Source organism: Dermacentor variabilis, chromosome 1 (assembly GCF_050947875.1).
Source record: "Dermacentor variabilis isolate Ectoservices chromosome 1, ASM5094787v1, whole genome shotgun sequence".
NCBI lineage: Eukaryota > Metazoa > Arthropoda > Arachnida > Ixodida > Ixodidae > Dermacentor > Dermacentor variabilis.
In genome coordinates this window covers 150,054,447-150,070,470 of record NC_134568.1, presented here as the reverse complement: position 1 = coordinate 150,070,470, position 16,024 = coordinate 150,054,447, and the positions used below count along the sequence as shown (strand labels likewise).

At 47.0% G+C, this 16,024-nt stretch overlaps 1 protein-coding gene across 1 annotated transcript in view; it reads left to right on the top strand.

Moving 5' to 3' along the window:
• Nucleotides 1-1,173: 1,173 nt before the first annotated feature.
• slo (calcium-activated potassium channel slo) overlaps nt 1,174-16,024 on the top strand; it is a 207,979-nt gene continuing 193,128 nt past the window's right edge. The window contains exon 1 of the mRNA XM_075697538.1: nt 1,174-1,658. Coding sequence (XP_075553653.1) covers nt 1,305-1,658 — 354 coding nt within the window. The 5' untranslated portion in view covers nt 1,174-1,304. The remainder of the gene's footprint in view (nt 1,659-16,024) is intronic.

Here is a 16,024-nt window from a genome sequence, read left to right as displayed (position 1 = left end):
GTTTTTCGCACCACGAACCCATATATGGTTTAAGGTGCCGTTTTGCTAAATCTGTACGTCAAATGCAAACAGAAAGAAACACCGGTACTGTTAGTGCGCGGCCTGTGACTCACGTGTATGGACCCTCAGAAGTTGCTATGGACACGTCTTTAACGTAGAGAAGTAAATTATTTGAATTAAACACTATCGGTTCGCTTATAGTCATTCGATGCAATAATATGACTATACGTACAGGATTAAATATGAGCGAGAGAGATATTTGACCAATTACAGAAGGCTTGGCGCTAATCGAGGGGTTAGCGGATTCGAAATAGTTTATAAAGTATAATTGAGATAAAATTAAACATCCAAAATGGTGATGGCAACATAACAGAAGTTAAAGCCAGCATTTGCAAGTTTAAAGAGTGCCACTACCATAATAATATGTCACGACCGGCAAATGTCAAGGCTTAGGTATTTGTGCTAAAAAATGGTGTAAATACTGAAATGATTTGAATAAGCTTATTGGCTTGAGAGCTATGTGCTAGCTAATCCGAGTGGGAATTAAAACGTAGACTAGTTAACATCAATTAGAAAAGTAATTTCCAAGATGGGTGCTCGGTTTCGATTAGCCTCACTGATTACTGACGCGCATTCTAGTGCTGACTAGGAACAATGGGATTCATTATAGACAATTAATCAAGCAGAGACTAGCCTCATCCCCTTACCTGCTTTACCGTCACAATGTCTCCTCAACATTGTGAATGAATAATTGGTTGAGTTTCTAATGAAAGCTGCAGCACGCATGCGAAAATGAAAGTGCGAGCGTAAGACAACCAAGGGTATACAGAAAGAAAGAACCGGTAAGGAGTTCCTTCCAGCGCCGCGGTCTTCTCGTTCACTATACCATCATTGGCCGGCTGCCGTTCTTGCGAGCCGTCCTTGCACACGAAAGGCATTATGAGCTTCGACCGGATTCGGCAGAAACAGAGCAAAAGACGGTCTGCAATCTCTCAAGATTGGCCTGCGCCAATTTGCCGGCGCTCTCGCGGGTACGATATTTGTTTCTCCGACGGAGAACGGAGCGGAGCTGTCCCTAGGCGTCCGCGCCTGGGTCCCTAGCCCCGACTCGCGCGCCGCCTGGCGGTGCTGCGGCGCTGGGGCCCGTGGCGCTGCGGCGCCAGTGAAGAGGGAACCGATCCCGACGACGGGCTGCCGCCAGCGAGCAGCGGCCGCGAGGAGCTACGAGCGAAGCGTGCGAGCCCGCTGGGCCGCCAGCGCGAATGTGCGCCTTCTGATGCGCGGCGTGACGAGCACGAGCAGCGATGGCTTCTGCCGAGGCGACGTCGCCCGCGCCCAACATGTCGCCGGGCGAGCTGGAGTGCATGCGGGAGCGGAAGTGGTGGTGCTTCCTGCTCTCCAGCATCTTCACCTTCCTGGCGGGCCTCTTCATTATCCTGATCTGGCGAGCCCTGGCCTTCCTCTGCTGTCGCAAGGAGAAGGCAGGCGCCTACAGTCCCGGGGCACCAAAGCAGCCGACCGCCAAGAAACCAGCCCCGGGCGCCGCCGACGCCAAGCGCAAGGGCGGGGAAGGGGCCGCCGAAATCGGGTTCATGACGGAGGCCAAGGACTGGGCAGGGGAACTCATCTCGGGACAGACCACCACAGGCAGGATACTGGTGCGTTTCACTCCTCTGCACGCGCCGCCCCTCGGCACGGAGCGCTTGCACAGTCGCTCTTATTCGCAATGGAGACTCTCGTGGAATGCCTTCCAGTGCAGTAACGTAACAAAAAAATTTTACCTAGCGGAACCGCTGCACCTGGCAGATGGTGGTTCTTAACGCTTTCTGAAGGTAGATGAAATTGGAAGTGCATCGAGAACGAGGCATACGGAAAGAGGTGTCTGGTTCTTCGTGTTCTTTCAATTTCTGTGCTTGACGACTTCTAGCCGTCTTGCACGATGTCAAACATGCGTCGCCTCCGCAAACGCTATGTATATTTGTCAGAACTGCTGCCCGGGCACTCAATGCTCTCTAGGCAACCAGCGAACTCATGGCCTGCGTTGCCATGTGTCAAACGTTTCAGCACCGCTGATGCAACCGGTGATACAAGTAGCACAATATGGGAGTGCGGGTACCTGAACAAACGTGCAGCCGAAACCAACGGAGCTAGAACGCATTTATCTCTCATCGATCATTGTAGCAGGAGAAAATAAAATAGGGCTCGTGCGTTCGCTCGCTGACAAGGAGAGGGCAGCTAGATTCAACCACATGTTCCAAAAGCAGCTCTTTCTCTGAGGCCACCCAGTCGTTTGTTTGAAGACAGAATAAATGTGGTAAGAAAAAAAGAAAAGAAAAGCACTTCCATCTGTTAAGTTTTCGCGAAGAACGTGGTTTTAAAGCAAAGACACAAGAAAACATTGCGAGAACGAGCTTAGCGTAGATTTGGACAATATATACAAAGCTACCTGTTGACCTTCCGGTGTAAGCACTGCACTTTCCAGGGCTACCTCGTGAAGATTGCATTCACCAGTATGCAGGACGTTTATTTTTCCGTGTGACTTTAGCCACACACCAAAAAATAAAAGTAATGATGCTCACATGGAGTAATACCAACTGGAAAAGTGATGTGCACACAGAGATTTGTATACCGCTCTAAAACTCGCCAGTGCTCATTTTTTCTTACAGTGACTGCTCTTACGTGCACTGAGAACGCAAAGATAGCTTGTGGGCTTGTGCGTAGTGGATTTTGAATTGAATGTTACGCGACGAACGAAAAGCTGTGCGGTTTCGAAATTCGAACTATTTTGTTGCGGTAAATGGCGCGTATATACCGAGGACAAGGCGCCGATTCTCAATGGTCGAACGCTCTGCCGTTTAATTGATCATTGTGAGGGTACGTCTTTAGTTCCAATTTCACTTTTTGTAGGAGAATTAGGATATATAAGTACGTTTATGCATATGACCCCGCTAGAAAAGCCCCATTTACCCAGTAGTCTGCCGAATTTACCTTCTTCCTGTGTCACAGCTGCGTTCGAGAAAACGCGAGAAATGGAGTGGCCATTGTCCTTGAACTTAGCTTCTGAAACCGAGCGTGTGGCTTCATGGGAGTATTACGGGCAACCTAATCGCGAAAACGTTGAAAGTATTTCGCTTAAACCGATCCTGTAGCTTATGCGCAATTATTACATTTCCGCGATTGAATCGTTGTTGAGCAAGAAGACAGGCGCGGTGCATTCGTTCTCGAAAGTTGACAGCTCTGCGTCGCCAGCTGTTTTAGCCGTTGTTTTCCTTTATCTCACTCGTACTGAAATGGCGTATTACTTCCTAGGGCTGAATGCATAATTAGTGCCGTAGAGCGAGTCGCGTACAGGCGTGAGCGCGCCTCGTTTTTATGAGATTAGCGTTATGACGCACTGTGCACGTTGATATCGATAGCTCGCGTAGAAAGTACACCCTTCACTATATTGTACATTGGACGCACGCATTTTGAACGGGTGAGCTTCTCGAAAAATAAATTCGCGTGGCACACGCAGATTATTCTGCTGCCCCTCACTGTTAAAATGAAGTGGTTCGGTTATTTGTGGTGATTTTCACGTGAAACTTGTGCGTGCATGATTGATAGAGCTTTCTAAATCTTAGTGCAAGGGCAACGGCTTGAACTCGGCTTGAACTCGCAAGCTCACGCGCAGCCGGTGAAAACCGTGGCTACAGTTGTGCTGTGCTGTGGGGCAGAGAGTTGGTTCGAAATGACCTATCATTTACGCTTGTGGAACACAGAACAAGAGTCGTTAAATCCAAAGAAAGCGTAAAGGGGGAATGGTAAAAAAATGTATTTTATTATGAAGATGCGAACACCCCTCTCGACTGTCGTCATCAGGTGCAAAAAGGGTTAAGGAGGATGTACTTGGTGTGAACGGGTGCCGACCGGGGGAGCGCTCCAGCTCCGTCGCCAGGCCCGCGAGAAACTCTGAAATCTAGTACAGCCGCGTGCTTGCGGTGTTCTGAATTTCATTTCGGAATCGATCTCATGAAATCCTCCCGGGTGGGTTTCGGCCGGGTACGCTGTGCAGCCAATGCTGAGAATACTTACACAAAGTGCATAGTGTTGGCCTTAGTCTCACTGCTACGCCTAGAGCAATTACTCCTTGTTCTTGGGTTCCTGCTGAGGTCGTTGTTAGATGTAATTTAGATTTCGAGAAGGAGTTAGCAAGTGTCAAAAAAGTGTAAGTTCTCAGCTTGCGGAAGGCGAAATATCTCCTTCAACATGTGCAATGTACAGTTATGGTTCCCACGTAAGTTCTTCTTTCGACAACTTCTTTCGGCAACACCCACAAGTACTTGTCCGAGGTCACATTGAAAGGTACTGCACTTAGCAAGGAACCGAAATGAAGGAAAATGAGTGATGCAGGTTTTCTTCTGACCGGGCGCTGTTGCGTACTGTAGCCTGCAGCCCAACATTGAAGATTAATAAAGTAGGTCAAGATTTTTCATGTGTAATGATGCGATTCATAGGCATATCTAGACTGACATTATATAACTGCACCGACGGAATCTATGCCTAGCTCGCCGCTGTCGAAACTGTGATTTAGAGAGGGTGATCTTCACGATGGCCACTGCATCCTTGTTCACTTTATTCTTTTTTTATATAAGTCGCAGACTACGTGTTCGCTGCGGCGTGTAGTCCTTACAGGCTGACTGAAAATGTCATGCCTCCCTGAGGAAAATTCGCAAAAAGTACCACTGGTTAAGCAGCATAAGTTTATTTTTCTTTGTGTTTCCTTCTTTGTTTCATTTGATGTGTATTTGCTTATTAGATACACGTCAGCGCTTGGGCCTGCGACACGCATAAGGCAGCGTGCATAGGATATATTTGTTACCCGGAAAATGTTCTAATACTCGCCTCGTGCTGCGCAACAGGCGGTTTCATGTTGACGCAATAAACCTCTTGAAACGTGCACACTCAGAACAAAAAGAAGGATTGTAACTGTAGACTCAATACAGTCATGACACTCACTTTTTAAATGTTCTTCCTTTCTATATTTACACTTGTAGATACTCCTACAGGGCTCTGTCTTTCCCGTTAATCTTAACAAAAAAATACGGTTTTCAGACGCAGTGTACTGAATTCTTCGCGTTTTCGTGCTTCATTCAGAGTGAAGTAGTGTACTTATGTGACTGAACATTGTGTTACTGTGGTTCGGAGTTGACTTTCAGTTTGGGTGCTTTTAGGTGATTTCCTTTTGATATCTGTGGACTTCAGTATTTGCGAATCTGTATGTGAAAAGGAGTAGCCGGCGCCAATTAAAGGTGACATCTTCTCCTAGGCACCATATGATAAAAAATATAAAAAGAAATAAACAAGGTGTGGTATTGACGGATTTTGACAGAAAACTGTATCTGGTACGAACAAACGTAATAAAAGGCGGGAAAAGATATGAAACAGTGTTATTGAAGACCTCTGCAGTTTCACGTTTCCTTAAAGTTCTTTACTTTCAAGATCACATATTTAAACCCTGACGAGAGGATTTCGTTTTACATCACAACTTCCACTCTCAGATTATCACACACTGCAGTATATCCTATCGGTACTTATTAACTGATCAAACGGAAAAATCGGCCATTCAGCAAGAATTGTTTTTTCACTAATTTATCGGCTCACAAACAACCGCAATAATTTAGCTACAGGAACCACTTGCTTAGGTTAGTATCTTCACTGAGAAGGCATAGCTTGTGCGGATGTTTTCGCATTATAGATTCGCTTCTCAGATGTAGCAGTGCCCGTTATTTTAAAACGAATGCACACAGGCGGCTATGAATAAGGCTACTGTTCGCTGGGTGCAGGCACATCGTCATGCGCCAGCACCTTATCTGGTCTGCGAGGTCAACAATGACCTTCCGTAGCGCAACGTTCACTCTTTCTCGACACTATCTAGCCTGTATCCCTTCCCTCTTAACACCCCGCTCGGTCTTCAATCAATCCGCCGGTGGGACACCCGTGCCCTCATCCTCCCACCATGTCTGCTCCCTTCCCCACAATTTTTCTCGGGTGGAGGACGTCCCAGCCTTCGGGCCGGGGCGACACATCACCAGCCATCACTTGAGCCTGGGGTCAACCGTATGAAGACAATGTCCAGCGCCCAAAGGGTTCCGCACCTGTGTGGGTCTGCAGCTATTGTCCGTCGTCTGCTGTAGTCTGTAGACATGCCGTGGGACAAAGAAAGTCCGCGAAAATGTATTCGGGGTGTGAAGTTAAGTGACCAACCTTACGAGTGTGAGTAATGGGTCATAACGAATACAATACATGGTAACGGGCCTCCATGTTAACAAATAATTTAATTCACACACTATGTCGCGTGGCTGCACAGGCCAATAAAAAAATTATAAGAAGCAACGGCCAAGCAGTCTGGTCCATCATCGACAAACGGTTGATCTAAATGAAGGGTTGGATAAGAATAATTTTGTTAATTTACTCTCAGTACCGTATATGAAAGTTGCCGTAGTATGAAATTCTTCTAATTATGTCATCAAGGCGCCATATTTAGTTAGAGTTAATAAAATTTCCTGTATGCCATGTTCATTGCTCTGCAGCAAGATGCTAAAGCGGTATTAGAGTTTTGCAGGCAACATTCGACAGCACCATTACACGTGCACGTTTGGAGGGCCTTCGTAGCTGCTACTGGTTGTTATTGTTCGACGGAATGTATCATCAGCATTCTGCCTTGCACTTTTCCTCCTACTTAAGCTTTATTGTTTTGGTGGGTTGGGCACTCTGCTGCCTCTTTCGGTCATCATCGCTTTCAAAGTCCACTGCATCATGACTCTCATTGCTTCAAATTTTGCGCCGCTATACTGTCAGCTATCGGCTGCGTGCTTTGCAATAAGATATAGCTCCAGCGAGCAGACATTTTAGCGCTGTGCTCGGAATTTAAAGTCACAGGCTTCGATTATCAGCTCGATTGGCTGTTGTCAATCACCGCTGAGATAATGTGACTGGCGAAAAGCGATCAGTTGTTAGTTTAGTCCTCCTTCGTTCACTTCATGCTTCTTGGTCCCTATTTCCAGTCTGTTGGCTGTGGTTGATCGGTGAGCTTCTGCAAGTTCTACGATGCCAAGCTCGTGTGCTCACGCGAAGATTTGAACAATTCACCACATTATATTTGTTTAATTAACGGATTATATTTATTTTTCAAGAAATATAATCTCTTTTGATGACACTTTCATTGGACGAATGATTTTTCTCGATTTGTTTCAAGAGGGTCGTCCGCCACTCTGTCTTCCCTGACGGTAGCAGAACCTATGTTGCAACGGTTATTTCCAACAGGGATTAATGCTGAGTGCTCGTACGTCGATTCAGGGTGCTGTTGTGGGTGACATAAGAAAGCTTTTCAGGCATTGCGAAGTTCACTCCCTTTACCGTTCATAATGGATGGATTTCAGAGCTAAATCTATAAGTAAACAGAGGAGGCTCATGTCCAAAATTGTGGTGAATCCCACACAGAGATCTTGGGTTTCGTACATTCTTTCTAAATATTTCTGTAAGCTGCAATAACATTAAAGGTGGATCCTTTTTTTCGCGGGTCCAGGCTGAGAAACTTCTGTTAAATAACGAAGGCAAGGTCTGACGGCGCGATTGTAAACTACGTCTGTGTATATTTCTGTTTTTGTCCTTCAAGACAGTCTATGTAGCAATAATGTGCCATGGCACATACCTCGCAATTTCTTTTGTGAATTTTAAGTGACGCCTTATTCTTTAAGAGCCCTTCTCGTTCCATAGCGAACTTATTTGTTTTTTTTTTCATATTCACCATTGCACTTGTGCCGAACAACTAGCCCTTTAAGCATCTTGGAGGAAGCATAAAACGCAACAAACTTTATCGGAGGCATACTCTAGATGCAGCCACATAATTTGCTCGGTGTCTGCACATGCAGACTGTGTAGCACCATCGAGTTGCTAGCCCTAATTTGTTGCCTGCGAGCGCGCCTAACGCCTTTCGCAGACTCGATCCTCGCCATGATAAGGGGATATAGGGGTGGCTGCGGCATTGATGCAGAGTAATTGCATTCACTGCTGGGACTCTAATCCCCAGAAGCAATCAGCTCGGGCACACCCTGCAGTAGGGACCAGCGCAGTGGCGATCACATGGGAATCCTTGAGCACGCATCGACGTTCTCACGGGAACGAGCAAATACAGGTGGTCTTTACCTGCTACTGAGTCTACCCCTGCTAATCTTGATGCCGCCTCCCCCGTCTCCCTTTCACAGCTGCCGTGTCCCACTCTCCTTTTCCGAAGCCCATTTAATGCGGCTCATTGTCGAAAGGTAAGCATTCACCAATCTTGAGGACATGGTTCTATGTCAGCTCGAACGACATGACGTCGAATACTGTAGGCTATGCTTGTAAAGTAAATACAAAAATATAAAGATATTTACGCTTGTGGCACCGTGGCACCATCTGGTCAAGTTCTCCAATTTTAGGTGAACGCACATGCCTGCTGTCTTCTGCCCCGTTACCTCATGTAAGCTTTGTTTTCATTCATTAGGGTAGTTTGCGGTTATCCCCTTGATCGCGACACCAGGTCTCGCAACGGTGCCGCTGTGAAACGTCTTGATATCTACGTGTTGCTTGCGTTGTTATATTCTCGTCTCGTCTGCGTGCACGTTTGTCCAGACAAGCATGGTAACGAGGGTATACTTGTGGGGCAACCTGCGACGAGCCGGTCCAGCAGGGCAGGGCAATGGCCAGCACCCGTGCGCGGCGGCGGTCAGGCGAAGGGCGCCCCGCGGGACTCCGAGGATGCGAGCCACGGTTTCCGTCGTCTGCAGTCCCATGCGTGCGCCGTGCCTTGTTGCTGTTGTGGAGCGTCCCGACTTGGATTCTGTCCAGTTCCCGAGTCGGCGGCTGCCGTGGCCGTCGCAGTCAAAGTGCAGCTTTGTGGCGACACGCTCGGCCCGGCAGCCCGCGCGTCGTGCGGTTGCACTGAAATTAGTGTGGCCCCGGGCTGGGTCCCCAAGCGCGCTCGCGCTGCCGGAAAATTGGAGTGGTGCGCTCGTGCCTCCCCCTTCGTAATTAACTGCGTGTAGCTGCTGCTGGGGCCCCTGATCACGCGCGGCTTTCTCTCGCGGTGCACGATTTACATGTCATTCGTTGGTGCGATCAGGGCGGACGCGACACACCTCGACCAACGCGCGATCAATCTGCACTCCATAGCCACGCTACCAGTTCGCGAGAAACGCTTCGCTGGTCGACATTTCTGACGTATGCCACGAACGGCATCGAGTGACTGACGGGCTTATTCAAACGTAATTATTTCATCCTGTTGTCGCGGCTCCTGACCCTTAGTTATTGCGCTATATCCCGTGGGTGAAGTCTCTGATTGGTTTGATCCCGCGGATTGTCGGGGCTGGTCAGAGCGACCAACAAGTTTGGGTGACGAGGGAATATCGTCTTTTCTCGTGCGAAGGGTGTGGCCGTCCACCGAGGTAGGGTCCAGCACTCACATGAGAGCGACAATCCCCGACGGGGCATACATTTATTTTGCCACTCGAGTGAGCGCCATCGCATTGCCTTCGCCGAATACCACAAATTTTCACCATCCCGGCTCGCTGCACACACTTGTCGCTTTCATTAATCCCGAACACGTCAGTTGCACGAGAAGTGTCATTTAGAAACACCTATAGGCAAAAGTTTTTCCAATTTTGCCGACGCACGACGATAAAGGCGATGACGATGTTCATTGTCTGCTGCCCTTTTAATTATATTTGCTGAGCGGGAGAACATGGACTTCTGCTCCCACAAGAACGTCGGAATACCGATATGTGCACGAGTTCGCACTATCTGGCCGAATGGCGCTGAAGATTCTGCGGGCAGAGCGTGGGGAGAAACTGCGCTTGCTGAATATACCTTCGAAGCAAATTCCTCGGTAATAAATGTAACAAAGCTGTGCCTGTGAATCTCTCATGGAGGACGTCAGAGGTTTCTGCTGATGACAATAGGTATTTATTAATTGCCGAAAAACAATGTTCCTTGGTCAGGCCTTAGAGAAATATAAAAGAAGCATTATTGAAAGTTGAAACTTGATAAATATGGCAGTGCCTGAAGTCCTCAGAGGGCGCTGAAGGAAGTCAGGACGCCATTTCGTTTACCTGGAGGTCCCCTTGGTCGGGTCCAATCCCGTAGATGCTTCGTACGCTCAGAGACCGGGTTGCTATTCGTAGAGGCTTGTCGGCAGGACAGTTTCAAAGCATGCGATCGGCTGGACACAGAGTTACGTAAAGAGTGCAGAACACTTCATGATGATCGGTGAAGTTCGTGCGTGTTAAGTGATGGCGATCATTGTGGTGATGCGGATATGACGTGTAGACGCAGCTGACCAGCTGTGGCTACACGGATGGTCAGCTGGTACGGGGTCTTTGTTGTCGGATAGGGTGGCTTGGACGGCCAGTCGCCGGCCTGTGTGTGACCTGTAGATAGAGTCTCGCCGCATTTTCGGTCACCAAGCAAATCTCCGTATTGAAATGAGGAATCCAGTAGCATCTTGCTCCATAACGAAAACTCTACTTGGGATTCGATCGGGGTTCAGTATTAACAATATATGTATGCACTGCTTCTTCAGCACCAGTGCCCTTGCAATGCGGTGTTCTTGGTGGACTTGGGTACCGCGCGAGCCTACGTTGTTGTACTCCTCAACAGCTCCTCTGCAACCTGTGCACATGCAACGATTTCTGTATCTGGAGAAAACTGGCTCAACTTGCAAGGCTTGACGGGCAAGAACAGTGGTCTCGTTTTCGGCGTTCTTGCTTGCAATATAGCGGTGTTGCGTACGAGTTTTTCTTTTTTTTTTTTATTGAGTCGGTCGTCCGTACTTCAGAGTGTCACTCTTTTTTACGCACACCGTTGAGGTCCAGAAGATAGGATTCGGGTCATTCCTTCCTCGCTTTCTATAGCAGATCTCTTTCACAGGAGAGGCTTGCATGATTTACGTATTCCAAAGAGCTACTAACATGATTAGTAAACTAACGCTGCAGTTGTGTGCCGGTATTCTCCTTGTCGCAAGCGGCGACAGGAACAGAAAGACGAAATAAACGCGGTGAAGCGCTTTGACTCGTTCACATTGCCCTTCAGTTTGCGTCGCCTTCGTCACCTCTCACCCCAACAAACCCCTTGGTGATAAAGGCATAAAAAGACGATGAAGAAAGTTGTGATCAGATGACGCGCTCTTCACGGTAAACCTGTTTCCGCAGCTGTAATTCTTCATTCTTTATAAATTCATTAATTTGTAGTAGCTGATATTTGGCCCAGCTTACAGTGAACAAATTGCAGTAAACATTCACTTACTAACTAAACAAGCATGTTGTCACACGCGAACAGACAAACATGTACATATTTCACTCGATGACCGCGATCACTTGCTGTCTCAACGCTAGCGTGATAAGCGCCGGCAGCGGGGAGCGAACACTTCTTGCTGCAGCTCGCTGCACCATTTCAATTGTGCGCGCCGGGTTTCTGAAACTCACATCACGCGTGCTCCAGCACTGCGCTGGAAAACAGCGCGCATGAAGCCACCAGTCATCTCGGCTCGCTCCACAGGTGATCAACATATGGCAAGCATGCGAGGGAAGCCGAGAAACATGGTGGCTTGATGCGCGCCGTCTTCCCGCGCGCCCAAGGTTTGAGGTTCTGTGATTAACCGCACGCTAGGGGGGAGAGCGCGCGTTTCGTCCTTCTGTCCAGCCGTAGAGGCGCATGGCTGTCCGCCCGGCTGAGCTCAAGGACCCCAGCGCATAAGGGACCCGCGGGCCGTATGCTGGTCATCCGGGAGGAGAGCCGAGATGGCTGGTGGTTACATGCGCGCTGTCTTCCCGCGCACCTAGTGTTGCAGGACGCGTAATCTGAGCTTCGGAGACGCGGAACAGTTGAAATGAAAAGCACGAAGCGTTCGCTGCCCGCAGCCGACGCTCATCACGCCAGAGTGGGCTGCTCATTCTTATCGCACTTGGACTTTATACAGGACATCGCGGCGATGGCAATGGCGAAAATTCGCCTGGAGTGTCCATATATTCGATATCACAATAAAATAAGCAGGGAAGCGAGAAAAAGATGTTACAACAGCTTCGTACCTAGATATAACGAACTAGAGCCTTCCGAATATGACTGCTTACTTGAATCTTCGACTCCTTAGGGTGAAAGGATTGCCCAATAGTACCGGTATCAGCGAAACAATAACAATGTTATATCAAGTGTGCACTTTTCGAATTCACAGCAAGAATGTTTTGCACCTTGCCTCCTGCAGGTGCACCTATCATCCTTATCGCATATTTCATAGTTTCCCAGCTTTATCACAGGCACACGTTGTCTCAGGAAGGCAAACGCTTTGACAGCTGGACGTATCCTGACAACAGAGCTATTCCTATCATAGGCTTGATTGCCGTACGGCTTTCTGTGCAACAATTTCTCTATCGCAAGCCTCATTAGGACATTGCGCATTAATCGACCATGCCGGCAAGATGCATTTGCCCCCGCTATTGATTTCCGGGGAGAATTCAACGCTGACTACGGTTCGAAAGGCTGTACGTCTCACGGCCGAGAGATGGGATAGGATATATTACCTGTCATTACCGTTGCGTCTTTCTTTTTTTTTTCCACGCCGATGCGTGGCTATAGATGACAAGTGACTTTTAGTAGTGTATAGTTTAGACAAGCCCTCACGATATGCTTTTCACCGTGTGCATGCGGGCGCTTTGTTAACGTAGATATTAGGGCTCGTGTTTCAAGTAGTAGCCTTAGCGCAAACTTCTGTCCTTAGTCTTTTGCTATCCGAAGGGGAGTATAGAGAAAAATGTTATTGTCTGCGCTTTCGCACGTGCATGTTTTACCCACACCACGTCCCGGCAGATGATCAGCTTCGGCGAACATGAGCTTGTAGAGAGAGAGAGAGATGCAAATGAGAGAAAGGCAGGGAGGTTAACCAGACTTAAAACCTCCGGTTTGCTACCCTGCACTAGGGGAAGGGAAAGGGGAAGTAAAGACGGAAAGAAGAGCGTGACAAAAATAAAAGCGTGAGCTTGTAGAAGTCTGTTAGGGGCAAGTACAACAGACTGCTGAAGGGCAAATCGACGTCAAGAAACTGCAAACAGAAAGCCAATTTTTATTTTTTTTAATTTTTTGCTCATTGTTTATTCGGACATACACCGTGCGGGATGAAAGGGCGAAATAGAGATTAAAATGCCTGGCGAAGCCCCTCCCCCCCCCCTTACCCGTGCATTGCAGAGGCGAAAAGCGACAAGCGTACAACAAAACAATAAAATTTATCGACAAGGACATCATGAAAAGTAAAAATTAATGCAAATAGCAAACTCAAAAATCACAAAGTGCTAGACATATACACAATTTATACATGCATATCATGAGTAATGCAACACAGACAGCAATACTGGCAAACAACGGCACTAAGGAATCACGTAGTACCTATACAAAAACCAAAAATTCAGAAAAGGCAACACACCGCAGCAATACTACATATTGTGCGAACAGTTGTTATTCTATAGAAACGAACAAGAGACAATTCCTAACCTTTTTCTTGAGCCCATATTCTGATCTGCACTAGTGAATCATATTAGCAAAATCGCGACTTTCGTTTAAATTAAGGTATTCATTGAGCAAGTGCCGGAGTTCCGTAGTAAGTTCTGACTCTCGGTGTCCTAAGTCGGCTGTGCCTACGGTGGTAATGTGTATTGTCCGGGAGAGAATGAGGGCTGAGTATACTAGTGACTGGTAAAATTTGCTTTCGTTTATACAGAGCAAGCGTTACCTAGTTGGAACATCAGGTTAACTCTGAGTATGCTAATCTTAGAGAAGAATGTGGCTGTGTGATCTATTCGTTGCGCGTTTTCACTGCAACGCGCAGCTCTTTTTTGTAGGGTTATCAACCTGTCTAAATTTGTCTCAGTTTTCGTGCCCCAGATTAGTGAGTAGTAGTGAGGGAAGAAATGAACAAGGGCATAATGTGAATGAAGTTTTAACCCTTTCGGCAGCAAATTTCTAGGATTGTATTTATTTATTTATTTATTTATTTAAATACGTTGAAGGCCACATGGCGTTACAGAGAGGAGTGGGAGAGAAAAAAAAACATATGCAATTGGTTCAAGAAAAAGCACTATAAACAGCAGATTTGAATTAGCCAGAGTGGGATAAGAGCGATGGTGGCAGGAAGGTGGTTCCAGTCGGAGCTTGTCCTAGGGATGAAAGAATCGCTGAACATATTCGTACGGGAGACAGGAACTTGTACTGTATACTTGTGATCCAACCTGGATGAAGTGTAAGTGGGTGGAGAAAAGATAGATTCTTTTAAAACAGGGTTATAATGGTAAACTTTATGGAAGAGGCAAAGGCGGGAACACTTGCGACGCACTGAAAGCTCTGGAAGGTTTAATATCGATATCGAGCTACACGTATCGACATGAAACTCGTTTACCTCAGGTGTCCAGCTCAAGTTCTATTCAAGAACACCTAAAATTTTGTACGTAAGTACCCATCCAATAGCGTAGTTTTTAAATTTACTGCAATCATTTTAACGGTGAAGCATGCTACGGCTTTTATTTATTTATTTATTTATTTATTTATTTATTTATTTATTTATTTATTTATTTATTTAACAATACTGCCGGCTTCATTTTGGAAGCTCAAGCAGGCGTGCAAACATCACCCGATTTCAAACGCTTTTCCCTCAAAGGAACAAAAAGAACATAATCAGCAAGAGAAACATTTTCTAATACACAAGTCATTACAAATTAAAAACTATAATGCCGTCAAATTTGCTGATAATAGGAAATGTGTAAAAAAAAACATCAGAATATGTAACAGAAGCCAAAAATGAACAATGACCGCATGACATTACAAGTACGCCTGTACTACAGATAAGAAGGAACTGGAGTGGTTGAACTGACCACGTTTTGTGGTAGGCCGTTCCATTCGCGCATTCTTTTGGGCAGGAAGGAAGAAAGATATGGGCTTGTTCTAGTTTGATTAGCATATATACTAAGTTTTCTTAACATTCAGCTGAAGTTCATTTCGATTAACCATCTATTAGTTTTAGTATTATTAGCAGTGTTAGCATCTATTAGTTTAGTATTATTAGAGAGAGATAAAAGAGATGGGGAGAAAGGCAGGAAAGTAAACCCGAAGGATAGATATCCAGTTTGCTACCCTGCACTGGGAAAGGGGTAAGTGGAGGCAGAAAGAATAGAAAAGAAAGAAAAGTGCATACACATGAAAAGAGTGGGAGAGGGGAAAAAAGGAAACACACAAAGTACGCAGCAGTGTCACACTCTTTCAAGCAGGTCGCTCGACCGGTGGAACCTCAGTAGAGCCTTCACTGCCTTTTGGTGTGAAGATCGCATCAGCCGGCATTGCAAGACTGTCTGCTCAGAAAACTGCTGGTCATCGAGGCGTACCAACGCCGTCACAAGCGACTGTCTCTGGGAGCTGTAGCGAGGACAACGACAGAGGATATGTTCGGTTGTTTCCTCGCTGCCGCAACTGTCACAGACAGCACTGTCAGCCATTCCGATGTGGCAAGCAGACGCATTCGTGAAAGGCACTGCAAGCCATAGTCGGCAGAGAACAGTTGTCTCGATTCGGGATAGTTCAGATGGAATGCGTAGTCGGAGGGAAGGGTCCAGGCGGTGCAGTCGAGTATGTCGGAAAGCTGGCGTGTTCCACACGGATCGTGTGGTATCACGCGCTAGTATGCGAAGCTCTGCTGCTGCGTCAGTTCTTGATGGGTTCCTTCACGGCATCTTCGTGAGCCCTCGTAGCAGCTTCATATGCGTTTTCGTTACCCTTGATGCCGCAGTGGCCTGGGAGCCACTGAAAAGTGATGTCATGCCCTTTCTCTGCTATCTGGTGATATAGCTGCCTTATTTCCAGCACAAGTTGGTCTTGTGGTCCACGACGTAGAGCGGATAGCAAACAATGCAGGGCTGCCTTCGAATCGGTAAATATGCTCCATCTTCGTGGTAGACCTTCATTCATCATGCGAAGTGCG